Source organism: Vipera berus (genome assembly GCF_964194415.1).
Source record: "Vipera berus genome assembly, chromosome: 1".
Taxonomy (NCBI): Eukaryota; Metazoa; Chordata; class Lepidosauria; order Squamata; family Viperidae; genus Vipera; species Vipera berus.
In genome coordinates this window covers 75,622,073-75,635,307 of record NC_138202.1, presented here as the reverse complement: position 1 = coordinate 75,635,307, position 13,235 = coordinate 75,622,073, and the positions used below count along the sequence as shown (strand labels likewise).

Genomic DNA, 13,235 nt, shown 5'->3' with positions numbered 1-13,235 from the left:
TTATAAAGAGAATGGGATAATCAGTGCATGTCACGTCAATTGCTGATATGTACACTCTTACTGTTCTATTTTTGTTATTACAAACTCTGGAGAGCCATTTATTTCATCCTTTCAGTGCTCTGTAATTTTCCTCTGAATTTCATGTTTTACCTTTCTTTGTGGCACCCAAATTACTGATTATTGCTTTTTGGTTGGTTGGTTAGTTTTTCCATTTGCTAGTGAGACAATTGGAATAAAAATCAATGTATTGCATGGTGTAAAAATGGTCAAACAGTAAGAAATATTCCTTTCTAAAAAGCAACAGGCACAGAACCAGTCTTACATACAAAAGGTAAAGGTATGGCTGTCCAGAGTAATGTGATGACTGGCATGCTTTGTATTCATTTGAATATGTTTGATGCCTGCTTTGTCATCTTCCTTTCCTAGTAATAATTGTTTAAGACAATTTCTCTATTTCTCAGGTACAGTGGCCTTTGGCTGTGAAAAACTGAGCTACATTATTAATCCATGGTATTGAAAAAATAGGGAAGAAGAAGATTCTGTGGGTCCCCTTTGGACTACCCATTCCCAGCTCCAGTTTTCTGCCCTATAATTCTTTTATTCTTCCTTCTCATATTAATAGGATTGTTTATTTTGCTTCAATTAGGGTCAGAAGGTACAAAACACTTCTTTGACCTGGGAGAGACAGATGAAAAGAAATCCCAGATTAGTGCTAACAGTGGTCTAAGCTTAACCTCCAGCTCTCAGGTAAGTGTAGCTGTTCAATTTAGAATGGGCGTGTTGTGAAAACTCCTTTGTCACCTTGTTAAAAGATTCCTGCCTTTTAGTGTGGATGTGATAGTCTAGACAAATATGGATATACCTTTTTCAACCTTTCTAATCTTGTTGATATTTGGACAGGTGAAAAATTGCCCCAACTATCCCCAATTCCCAAAGACCACTTGACTAAACTTACAAATGGAAACAGGAATGTCTAACGTGTATTAATTTGCTTCCTGTCAATTCATGATTTCAGAAGAGTGATCTGGATTCTGTGGCAACTGTGGGGCCTGCTGTTATGATCCGAAGCACCAGCCAAGATTCTGAAGTTAGCACAGTGGTAAGGCATGCCAAAATGAAATGTCTGGGTTTGATTTTACAGTTATTTTCCAGACTTCCTTTTGTATATGTATTTTTTTTTCTAATCCTGTAAGTTACAGGTGCTGTGTATATGCTTTTGGTTATGATTTCTCCTCAACTCTGTATATTTTTATTTAAATAAATGTATTTTTATTTAAATCTGTCCTCTAGTTGAGGACATATCCTTTTCCAAAAGGTATGAGTGCCTTCTTCATTCTTACAATTTTACATTAAGTTGTCATATATAACTTCTATGTTTATATTGATAACTCATGACCTAATACAACTAATACAAAATAATACAAAGTTCAGGAAGAAAAAAAAGATCTCTCCTTCATTCTCAGCAACTGTAGTCAATGTTAACAACTTATCACTATCCATATCTTAAAAAGGTAAAGGTAAAGGTTCCCCCGCACATGCGTGCTAGTCGTTTTCCGACTCTAGGGGCCGGTGCTCATCTCCGTTTCAAAGCCGAAGAGCCAGTGCTTGTCCGAGGACGTCTCCGTGGTCATGTGGCCGGCATGACTAAACGCCAAAGGCGCACGGAACGCTGTTACCTTCCCACCGTAGTGGTCCCTATTTTTCTACTTGCATTTTTACGTGCTTTCGAACTGCTAGGTTGGCAGAAGCTGGGACGAGTAACAGGCGCTCACTCTGTTACGCGGCACTCGGGATTCGACCCGCCAAACTGCCGACCTTCTGATCGACAAGCTCAGCGTCCTAACCCACTGAGCCACCGCGTCCCTATATCCATATCTTACCCCTTCTTTATAAACCAGTGTTTAAACCCTCATCTCTGCCTTAATCAGCAAAAATCCATTAAACGTTATCAGCAATAACAACATTACCGTTACAAACTATATGTACTAAATTTGAATCATTCTTTATATCTGTCTATCTATCTCCTTTTCTGTTTAAACGTATTCCCCTTATTTTCTCTCTTTGTACTGATGATGTAATTGAGTTGGGTAATGTCTACAAAAAAACAACTAAGCTCAGAGAGCACCAAAAGCTCCTCATTTCAGTCCTGAGCTATAAATAATTCTCCTTTATTTGTCTTTAAAACATTATTCAGTCCTGATAAGCAAAAATCCATCGAACACTACCAAAACCAACAACCTCTTTATTTTAATTGTCCCACAGGAAGGATTGTTTTAAAATTCTGGGCTTTTAATCTGTTTTAAAATTTCTAAAACCAACAAGAATTATCCTCTTACTCTATTATTCCAATTTTTTTTTACAAATCTTTAAGCTCGTAGATTGAAGAAAACTAACCCAGTGAATTCAATAGAACTTGCCATTTTGACGGTCCTTAATCTTTAAGAAGCAGTAAAAAAACAAACTATTTAATTAAAAAGTACAGCTAGGCTACATTAATGGCTATAAGCTGGATGGAATCCTGCGACTCCTAGTTTATCAGAAGTCAATTGCAAAAACTTCATTTACTGCCATTTACTTGTAAAAGAACACCTGTGCAGATTACATTTTTCAATCTCTCCTTTTTGCAGAGAGAGTTTGACGATTTGGATCCAGTATTCAGTTGTAACATTACCCCTCTATTTAGGAACATAAGTTCACCGTAGCACTCATTAGAAATTTAACAATTCTGACTTTATAGCTTTGTTTGCAGAGGATATGTATTTCTAAGTTAGAGACTATTAAACTGGAGATTTATTAAATTAAATTTATCTCTAAATTAGCCATAGAGTAATTAGAGTTACTCCAATAGTGAGATGGGTACAACATAAATTTAAGAAATTTAATAATAAATGTAAAGAAAAATAAGAATGGGATTATAGAACACCTCTACCAATCATGCTAGATAGAAGTTTATCTGGAGAATGCTTTGATAGGCCTTCAAAATTCTACTTGTTGCCCAATATTCTGCTTCATTATCTTACTAGTACTAAAGATCTTTCCAGAAATCTAGATAGTTTTGTTTCCTGAGTTTGTCACCCTTGCAGGGCTTCACAGAATCTGATGTATTGTTAAAAATTCAGTGAATATGTTAATAGGTAAAATGAGGCCCAAGATTTTTTTTGGGGGTGGTGGTGGTGGTTTGTAGCTTTTGAACAAGTAACATTAAGGCTTAAACAAAAAGCCCTTTGTCCTTATTCATATTGGATCTGTTTTTCCAGTATGGATCTTTTTGTAACATATCCAAGAACATTCACTACCTTCCCATTTTATTTTTAGTTCATATGGTACAATGTTGAGATTTAGTTTATTTTTAATGATGATGTAAATGCATCTTTGTCTTTGCAGTATATTGAGCAATAAGTAGATAGACTGGTTGTTTGTTTGTTTCCTTCTTCAGGTGAGCAACAGTTCTGGAGAAACGCTTGGAGCAGATAGTGACCTGAGCAGCAATGCTGGCGATGGCCTTGGTGGAGAGATTAGTGGAAATTTAACAGGATCACGAGGCACCGTCTCAGACAGTGAAATTGAAACAAATTCTGCTACTAGTGCTATATTTGTAAGATATATCCATGTCCTTCAAAGTTTACTGCAGGCACTAATCAACAAATGATAATTGCACAAGTGCACCTTCTAAATAGTATGAGCATGTTTAAACAACGTATTTTAATTGAGGGAATTTGAGAAATGGCTATGCTTGTTCTTATGTCCTTTCCCCTTTGAATGATTTATCTCCTCAGTTACATTACTATTTCATTTTAAGAATCATCTTGTTAATTAACCCCCTAATAAGAATTTTCTGTCCTATTTTTGCCTTTTTAAAAGGGTAAATCTCAGAGTATGAAAAAAGCAATAAAAGATAATAAATGCAGCAGCCCTGGAAGAGTTCCAGAAGATGCAAGTCAACGAGTTTATCTCTTTGAGGGTCTACTTGGTAAGAATAAAATTTTAGTTTTGTGCACTCTCTAGTCTTTAGAGCTTTTCCAAATAAAACTGAGTAATGTGAAGCTACCATGAATTCTTATAATGTCAGAATTCTCTGACATACAAATTGTAACTTCATTGCATTTCTCAGAGCACTATCATTTGCTTGCAAATATTGGCTTGTTCGTTTATTCTATGATCTGAGCAAATAGGTTATCATATTTATCTGAAAGGAAGAAGACCACAAATTTAAGATAATCACCTACAAAATAAGAGGAGACAAAAAAGAAAAAAAATACTGTATGAGGTTTAGAGAAGGTCAAATTCACTAAGCAAAGAACCCACCCCTCCTGAAGTAGATTAATCTTCAAGCCATCCCTGATGATCAGCATTTCTTGCTATTTATTTGCTTTTAAAAGCTGGGCAGTCACTCCTCACTCTTGATTAGGAAGTCAAAAAGATTGCTTTTTAACAACCTGAAGACTTGGATGATAGATTGCATCCATAGACTAATACAGTTCTTCTTCTACAACAGGGGTCCCCAACCTATGGTCCGTGGCCCAGTACTGGGCTGTGTCTTGTTGGCCACTGGGCCCTGGGAATAGCTGGCGAGCCCCCCCTCCACTCGTGGTAGCGTGATCACTTTCGCAGGGATGCTAGCACCTCCGCCAACGTCATGCAGGCATCAGCGGCCCATTTGCACATGTGCATGGGCACCAGCAACATGTTTGTTCATGTGTGTGGGTACCAGCACACGCTAGCACCGCTCTCATACACGTGTCTGTTTGCGCATACGTGCACGGGGTCGGGCATATGCACATTTCCCTGCTGCTCCCTTTTCTTCCAGGCCGCCAAGCCGGAAAGGTTGGGAAGATCTGTTCTACAATGTGTACTATCCATAAAATTTTATAAAGAAACCTTAATCCCATAGTGGAATAATAATAATAATAATAATAATAATAATAATAATAATAATAATAATAATAATAATAATAATAATAATAATAATAATAATAACAACAACAACAACAACAACAACATCAACAACAATAACAATAATGACAATATATATTTATGATTTAAACTAATTTTGATTAAAGATACTTAGAAACTATTAAATCCTGAGATGTATATTTAAAAGTACTATCTTGAGATATCATTGCAAAGTGTAGCATTGATCATTTTTAACTTCTCGCTCACTTTAACTATTTTGAAATATTTCTTGTGGAAAAACAGATTGATCTGTCTCACTAATCCATAGCAAATGCTTAGATTTCTCTCTCTCTCTTTTTTTAAAATTCTCTCTTGCTGCCATGTTGCTGCTTGCTTGGAATTGTAAAGGGAGGGATAAAGGATCTGTCTGGGACCAGTTAGAGGATGCTGCCATGGAAACCTTCTCTATGAGTAATCATTTCTTCTTTCTGCTTTTCTGTGTGAATTAAAAAGATCATGAGTGTATGGGGTTTTTCCTTGTTTCTGACTTGAATGCAACAGTTTCATTTAGGAATATTTGTAGAACAAGAAAGGAAACGGTGTGTGCTTTAGGAATAATTTATGAAGTAAAATCAGAAGTAGCATATTTAGTAGCATAGAATAAGAAAATACCTGGTTTAATAACACTGGTTTAATCACACTTTATTATTTGTGGGGGAAATTGTTTATATGATTATGTCTTATAAAAATGATATCTCTGGGTAACAAAAACAATGCTGTCTAGGTAAAGAGCGTTCAACTCTGTGGGATCAGATGCAATTCTGGGAAGATGCTTTTTTGGATGCTGTGATGTTAGAAAGAGAAGGGATGGGAATGGATCAGGGGCCTCAAGAGATGATTGACAGGTAAAGTATAGATCTCCACAGTTTGTCTCTGCAATATGTAAGTTATAACTAAACCTGTGTAGGAACTCAGGGTGCAATTTTATTATGTATAGTATGTTTACAAGTATAACTATAAATGTAAATAATTACCACTTACGTGTAAAACTTTCTCCTTCATAAGAAAATTTTCTGCTTCTTTTCTGCCTTTGCTCATCTTAAATGTAGAGTCTATTAAGGGAAACATCTTTTATGTAGAGTAAATTTTAAGCATGAAACCTTGAGATGAATCTTTAAAACAAAAAAGAAAAAATAGAGCAGTATGTAGGATTTGAATGCTCACTGGTGGCTTCAGTTAATATATACTATTGTTTTTCTGTAGATATTTTTCTTTAGGAGAACATGACCGAAAACGTTTAGAAGCTGATGAAGACCGTTTATTGGCTACTTTGCTTCACAATATGATTGCATACATGATTATGATGAAGGTGCTTTTTTGTTTTTGCATTTTAGATTGGGTCTTGTGATTGGTGATGCTATAATGTCTTTGCATGATACAGACTGCAGTCTTTGAAGTAATGTTTTAAGGATCAAATTTTCTCATTCTAGTTGCTAAGTGTCAATACACTTAGGGTTCACTTTCTTTTGTGCTAACTGTAATGGGGGGAGGGGGGGGAAAATCTCTGGGAGAGGTGATTCTCCCAGAGAACTGGTTTGCTGATGCTCCTCTGTCTCTTCACTTCATCTGAGTATAGTCTGAGGAAAAAGGGTGAGAAAGTAATGTGCTAATAACATTGCATTGCTTTCCAGTATGCTTCCGGAGTCAATTCAAAGTGCTGATTATTACTTTTTTAAAAATCAAAACTTTATTAAATTTTAAAAAATATATAAAATGCAAAAAAGAAAATTTGAAACTAAAAAAAATGAAATTTTAACTTTGGTGTTTCATAATTAGGTCAATGTTTTATAGGTTTTTATCTCTATCAAAGTCACAATTTTTTTCTATATTGTTATTGTTGCTGATGATAACTTTTGAAGTCTTTCCTTTAGGACAAAGCACCCATTCAACTGGCCATTTAGAGAAGGTCTGCTAAGAATACCCCTTGTAAGAGAAGCAGGGTTAGGGATTGAATTAGGTAGCAATCCTTCCCTGTGGTAGACTTTACTCTTTGGAGCATTAACACACATAACTCTCCAAGCTATGTGCAGCTTCTTTTATGTTACCCTTCTAGAAACAACCTAAAGCTATTCTATTTTGGCATATTTTTGACATTGATTGAGTAGTGGTACCGTTATGTAATTTACCATGGACATTTATATAGTTGTTTTAGCATTTTACAGGTTTTCTATTTGTATAATGCTCAAAATCCTTCAGGATTGTGATAGATTATAAAAATATTGATTAACAGCAAAACAAAAAGATCCTTATCATTTCTATGATTTGATCAATCTGTCTTTGCTCTCAGAACCACCTTGGAAATGCCTGGTGGAGTACATTTCATTTCTTTGAGATATTTAAAATTATGTTGGAAGGATGATAAGGCAGGCAGATGAGAGGACAGTGTATATGTCAAATGTGAATCACATATTCAGGAACAACCCACCATTAGTGGCTGGTATAACAAACTGTCAAGTATTTTTGTTTCATTAAAAGTCTTGAAAATTATTAAAACTTGAACTAGTGTCTTCTTGCACATATTTATATAGTTTTCTTAATAGCAATATGGAAATGGTTTGTCACTGCATTCTTTCAGGATTTTCCCAAACTTATTTATAAGATTTATACCCTGCCACGATGGTCAACAATGACAATAATATATCAGAAGATAAATTAAAACCCCAACTATATAATGCCTGATGTTAAACCCCCAAGCCCTCCAAAAAAAGCTCAGCTTTGAACTTTTTCCAGAAAGAAGGTAGTTATATTGACAAGCCAATCTCCAAAGCAATGTTTCTTGACATCAGCACCTTTAAAATGTGTGGATTTCAACTCTCAGAATTTCTGGGATTCTGGGAGTTGAAATCCGCACATCTTAATGATGTTGGAGGTTGGGAAACATTGCTCCAAAGGAAGGCCATACTTCATGGTTTCAGCCCTCCTGAGATTCCCAAAATGGGGGACAACCAGCTGCTTCTGCCAGCATGTTTGAAGTGGTTTAGTCAACTCTAATGGAGGGATGCAGTCCTGCAGGGAATCCAGTGCCAGGCCATAAGAAATACAGTAAAGACCAGCAGTTTAGATTACACCCAACCTTAATAGGAAGTGAGTAAAAGACTTGCAGGTGTAATGTATGCCCATTGACAAGTACTGTATGTATGAATACCCAGCCGACTGCATTTTGTCTGGATTGAAGCTTCCAGGGGGTCATTAAGGTCAGCCCCATGTAGAGTGTGTTACAGTAGTCTAATTGGATCTCCATAAATGATGGAAAAGTATCACTAAGTATTGCCTTTTGCTATATAGGTGCAGAAGAATGATATTAGGAAGAAAGTACGCCGTTTGATGGGGAAATCTCATATTGGCTTGGTTCATAGTCAAGAAATAAATGACATGCTTGACAAAATTGCCAACGTAGTAAGTTAAACATATATTTGTTTCTTTGCTGTGAGGGGAAGAAATAATAACATTAAACTTCAGCTTGTACCTCCAATAGCAATGGTATCACTTGTCAAATATTTGAAAGTATATGAAAGTTATAGAGAAGTTTGCATACTTTATAATACGCTTAACATGCAATAGACAAGATAATAACTCATATCAAGACTAGTTCATAGTCATGAAATATATTTTTCTTCTGTTGTATAGCTCAGAAGTAATTTATTAGAATATTGTCTTGTTATTTCAGAGAAATATCAGATATTTCAGAATAAGGTGGGACTCAAACCTGGGCACTAGTACATGTAGATGATATTGACTGACTTAATTGTACTTTATACAAAAAAGAATCATGTTCGGGAAAGGCATTGTTTCTCGGGACTCTACTAAGAAGCTACTACAGTTCTTTCATACCATCTGAAACTGATGAGACTGCAAGACTTTTGAAAGGCAGTAGGTAGCCTTTCTCTGCTCTGTGGTCAAATTCTGTTCCATTTGGGGCTTTCTGAAAAAGCCATTGTCTGAACTGAATCTTAGACTTTATAAAGATTACAAAAGCAGGGTGGTATATAAATTCAATAAAATAAATAAATAAATAAATAGTGAGTCACATTTTGCTGTAGAGCTATATTCATATTTTTTATTGAAAGGCCTATAGGATTCTTTCATTGAAACTTTTCAATGAAATTTCATTTATTCTTCAGTAGAGTAGAGAAGACTGCTTTGCTGATGTATTAGATTATCTTGTAATTTTCCTGCTAAAACAGCTAAAAATAGCTGGTATAGTTTTGTTCTTTTTATGATTAAAGTTTCCACTGTACAACTGCTTGAGTAATTTTTTGTTAAGAGTTGTGTTTTATGTTTTAAGATATATGAATAAAATATGTAAGACATTTTTTTAAACCTATGGTACTAATCTGGTCCAATTTAAGTACTTTCAGGTCCAATGAGTTATATTAGGCGAGAGTGCTTTTGTATATTGAGAGATTTTGACTTTCAGTTATGTAATGTGAGGACTGAAAAGAGTGCATCTCTTTTATTTGTTTTTTTTTCCTTTAGTCTGGCAGGGAGCTCCTCATCCGACCAAGTGGCAGTAGACATATTAAGAAACAAACATTTGTTGTACATGCTGGCACAGATACAACAGGGGACATATTCTTCATGGAGGTAGGGACCAGATTAAATGTTAATCGAGTTACTGGGCTGAAGTCTATGAAGTTTTATGCATAAAACTATTTATATTTCTAGGTATGCGATGACTGCATTGTGTTGAGAAGCAACATTGGCACTGTGTATGAACGCTGGTGGTACGAAAAATTGATAAATATGACATACTGCCCCAAAACAAAGGTGCTTTGTCTTTGGAGAAGGAATGGACAGGAAACACAACTAAATAAGTTCTACACTAAAAAGGTATGTTTTCTACTATTTTGCCTTCAGGAAAAAAAACACCTATTTTATTACTTTACTGGACATTTTTGTGAGGCACAAGAAATCAGATCCATACATCAAGGTCTAACTAAAGTGATTTATTGCTAAGGGAATAATTAAAGAGATTTATTGCTCTAATAAATTAATTAGCTTAATTAGATCTATTGATCTAATTAAAGTAATTTATTGCTAATAGATGGAAACTAATCAAGGAGAGAAGCAGCCTAGAACTAAGGAGAAATTTCCTGACAGAACAATTAATCAGTGAAACAACTTGCCTCCAGAAGTTATAAATGCTCCAATACTGGAAGTTTTAAAGGCGAGATTGGACAACGATTTGTCTGAAAAGGTATAGGGCTTCCTGCCTGAGCAAGGGGTTGGACTAGAAGACCTCCAAAGTCCCTTCCAACTGTGTTATTCTGTATTCTGTATTCTAATCTTGCCTGCGCACAAGAATTCTCAACTAATGGTTAGTGGCTGCTAGAAGTTAGATAAGGATCAATAGAATTCAAGGGAGATTGGATTTAGTTTGCTTCGTGGCTACATAGAGATTTTAGGCTGATCCCTCTTTTAACTCCACCCCAGGGTTCTACACTCATTCTCTTGCAATGTTAGAATTTTGGTCCCTAACAAGATTCTTTAGTTTCCACTGTATTCTTTGCACTTATTAACCTCCTTGGCAAATCAGATTATTTCTACTGATGCCCAATCTTAGAAAATAGTAAGTGTGGGTAGCTATTGTCTTGTGCTTTGTTTAGAAGTGTGTCCACCAACTAAAAATCAACAGATAAGCTGGAGTTAGAAAGGTGGTCCCATTAAGAAATATCCTTTCCAGTTTGCCTATTTAGTAAATGAATAATGGTCATGTCATTATTTGCCAGATTGTTTATAATGGAATGTCCTTTTATGTTTGTTTATAAAAGAGGATGTGACTTTTTTCATCCTACTTAATCCTCATTTTAGATCATTCTCATTCAAAATATTAGGTTTTAATTTTAGCAAGAAAAGTTATTTAAATTATTTGTAATCAAAATTCAGACTTATTTACTGTATTCCTTTCCTTTCCTTTCCTTTCCTTTCCTTTCCTTTCCTTTCCTTTCCTTTCCTTTCCTTTCCTTTCCTTTCCTTTCCTTTCCTTTCCTTTCCTTTCCTTTCCTTCCCTTCCCTTCCCTTCCCTTCCCTTCCCTTCCCTCCCCTCCCCTCCCCTCCCCTCTCCTCTCCTCTCCTCTCCTCTCCTCTCCTCTCCTTTCCTTTCCTTTCCTTTCCTTTCCTTTCCTTTCCTTTCCTTTCCCGTCCCGTCCCTTCCCTTCCCTTCCCGTCCCTTCCCTTCCCTTCCCTTCCCTTCCCTTCCCTTCCCTTCCCTTCCCTTCCCTTCCCTTCCCTAAGTAGCCTTTCTTTTCCCTTACAAGCACTGAAATGTTGGGGGACTGTTTCATGTTGTTTTCACAGTGAACCTCGTTTAAACTGCAACCATCTATATTTATATGTAATGCATGATTGGCTATCAGATTAAAAAATATTTTTAGGTTGGAAGAGAAAATGCCTTCAATGTATCAGTTCCCTTTTCTAAAGACAGCGTAAGCTAAAATCTGATAGAGTGGATAGAATCTTGTCTTATTGAATTACTCTAACTAAACAGTTCTATCCATAAAGGAAAACAAGTGTATCTGCACTATAATTGGAGCTAAAGAAAGACGTTGTCACAGTCAAACATCTCTAAAATGATAGCAGTGATCATTCCATAATGTTTGGGTAACCATTATTATGTTTTCTTCTGTTTTAAGTTTTTTTCCTATTACTACAGTACTGCTTTTGCTCTAAATAGCAATAATGTTATCGACCCTAGATTAAAACTGATGAGTTGTGGACACATATTAAGCATTCATAAGTTCCTGGGCAATTTGGGTCCAGTAACTATCTCTTAACATTTTGACTAGATTTTGAGAAGATGCAGTGCATAGGTTTATACTGTAGTTTGCACTGCCTGGGTCTGATTAAAGCAACTGCATCATTTTCCAAGGTTGTATTTGAATGATATGGAGTTCCATCAAAAATCACATTGTCTTATGTCTTTCCTGTCCTTCGCAATTATGCTATTTTGTTTATTCCATGCTGTACTTACCATTTTATTTCCTTTTATTTTAATTTGCTATAGTGCCGGGAATTATATTATTGTGTAAAAGACAGTATGGAAAGAGCAGCTGCAAGACAACAGAGCATAAAGCCAGGTAAGATTTTAGTTTTTGTTTTTAAATGACAAGCATTATTAGAGCATTTATGTAGAGCTTTTTGTTAAAGATCTGAAAGTATTAAACTTACTATTTTATCCAGTTTAGCAAAATGGAATTATTTCATTTTTGGATGCTATGAATATATGTATATGTATGTGTATATTATTATGTACACACACATACACCTATATATATAAAGGTAAAGGTTCCCCCGCACATGCGTGCTAGTCGTTTCCAACTACACACACACACACACACACACACACACACACACTACATTACTGCATGATTATTGTTTGAGAAAGAAATGAACATATAGCAACTAATTCCAATTAAGGAATAGGGTAGAGAGAAGTATATTAGATACTTTACTAATACTTTTTTCATTTATGACCTTCACCCCATTGCTTAGTCATGTGATCACCATTAGAGTCAGTATACGTCCTGTACCTGATCTATAGGTTTTTTTTTCTTCCCTTCTTTGCAGAGTAGATAGATTGAAGGAAAAAGGATTGCAAGAAAGTAAGCTGTTTGGTCTTTTGCACATCAAAAGGAAAGTGATTGTAATGAGAGCCCAGGGCTAGGAGCTGCAGGTGTGCTATACAAGCAGCTTACAGTATGCTTTTGAAATTTCTATCTCTCCACTCTATAAGGGAAATGGAGAGGGGAAAAAGTAGTCAATCTACCATCCCAAGTTAAAGTGCAACATTCTAGTAATGTAGCTTTACAATAAAGTGGAATTAGCTCATTTGGTTATGTTTTCTGTCTCAATGTCATTCCCACATGCCATTACAGGGAAGACTACCTATAATTTACTCTACAAGCCTTAATGATCCTTAATTCTTTTATGACTCATTAAAAGATGAGTTAAAGAAAAGGATCAGGAGAAAGGCATCCTCTAAAATGCTGAAATAAGATCCAAACTTATGTCTGTATCATTTATGCAAGTGTTAGAGAGTAAAATTTCCTTTGTCCCCTTCCTATATCTCTGTTATAGAGCTGCGTATACCTATTTTTCAAATCGGTAAAATGTACAAAGTCACCCCTTGATTATATTAGGAAAGATGTCTGATGTTCTGCAATGGTGGTAACCTTCACTTTAACATGTTTGCTGCTAAAAAGACGCTGATGCCTATTCATACTTTCAAGGCATTGCTTTTCTTCCAAAGGCATTCCTGGGTCAAAATATGTATAATTTGGAAG

The 13,235-nt window shown here is 35.6% G+C and overlaps 1 protein-coding gene across 7 annotated transcripts in view; it reads left to right on the top strand.

The window, feature by feature from the left end:
• MADD (MAP kinase activating death domain) overlaps window positions 1-13,235 on the top strand; it is a 127,510-nt gene that overhangs the window by 90,719 nt on the left and 23,556 nt on the right. For 5 of the 7 annotated variants that reach the window (XM_081313512.1, XM_081313510.1, XM_081313514.1 and 2 more), the window contains 11 exons: window positions 647-747; window positions 1,016-1,099; window positions 3,437-3,595; window positions 3,862-3,970; window positions 5,302-5,364; window positions 5,678-5,798; window positions 6,157-6,262; window positions 8,239-8,349; window positions 9,430-9,537; window positions 9,619-9,783; window positions 11,957-12,029. In XM_081313512.1, coding sequence (XP_081169638.1) covers window positions 647-747; window positions 1,016-1,099; window positions 3,437-3,595; window positions 3,862-3,970; window positions 5,302-5,364; window positions 5,678-5,798; window positions 6,157-6,262; window positions 8,239-8,349; window positions 9,430-9,537; window positions 9,619-9,783; window positions 11,957-12,029 — 1,200 coding nt within the window. The remainder of the gene's footprint in view (window positions 1-646; window positions 748-1,015; window positions 1,100-3,436; window positions 3,596-3,861; window positions 3,971-5,301; window positions 5,365-5,677; window positions 5,799-6,156; window positions 6,263-8,238; window positions 8,350-9,429; window positions 9,538-9,618; window positions 9,784-11,956; window positions 12,030-13,235) is intronic. The other 2 variants (XM_081313513.1, XM_081313511.1) reach the window with 1 other exon arrangement.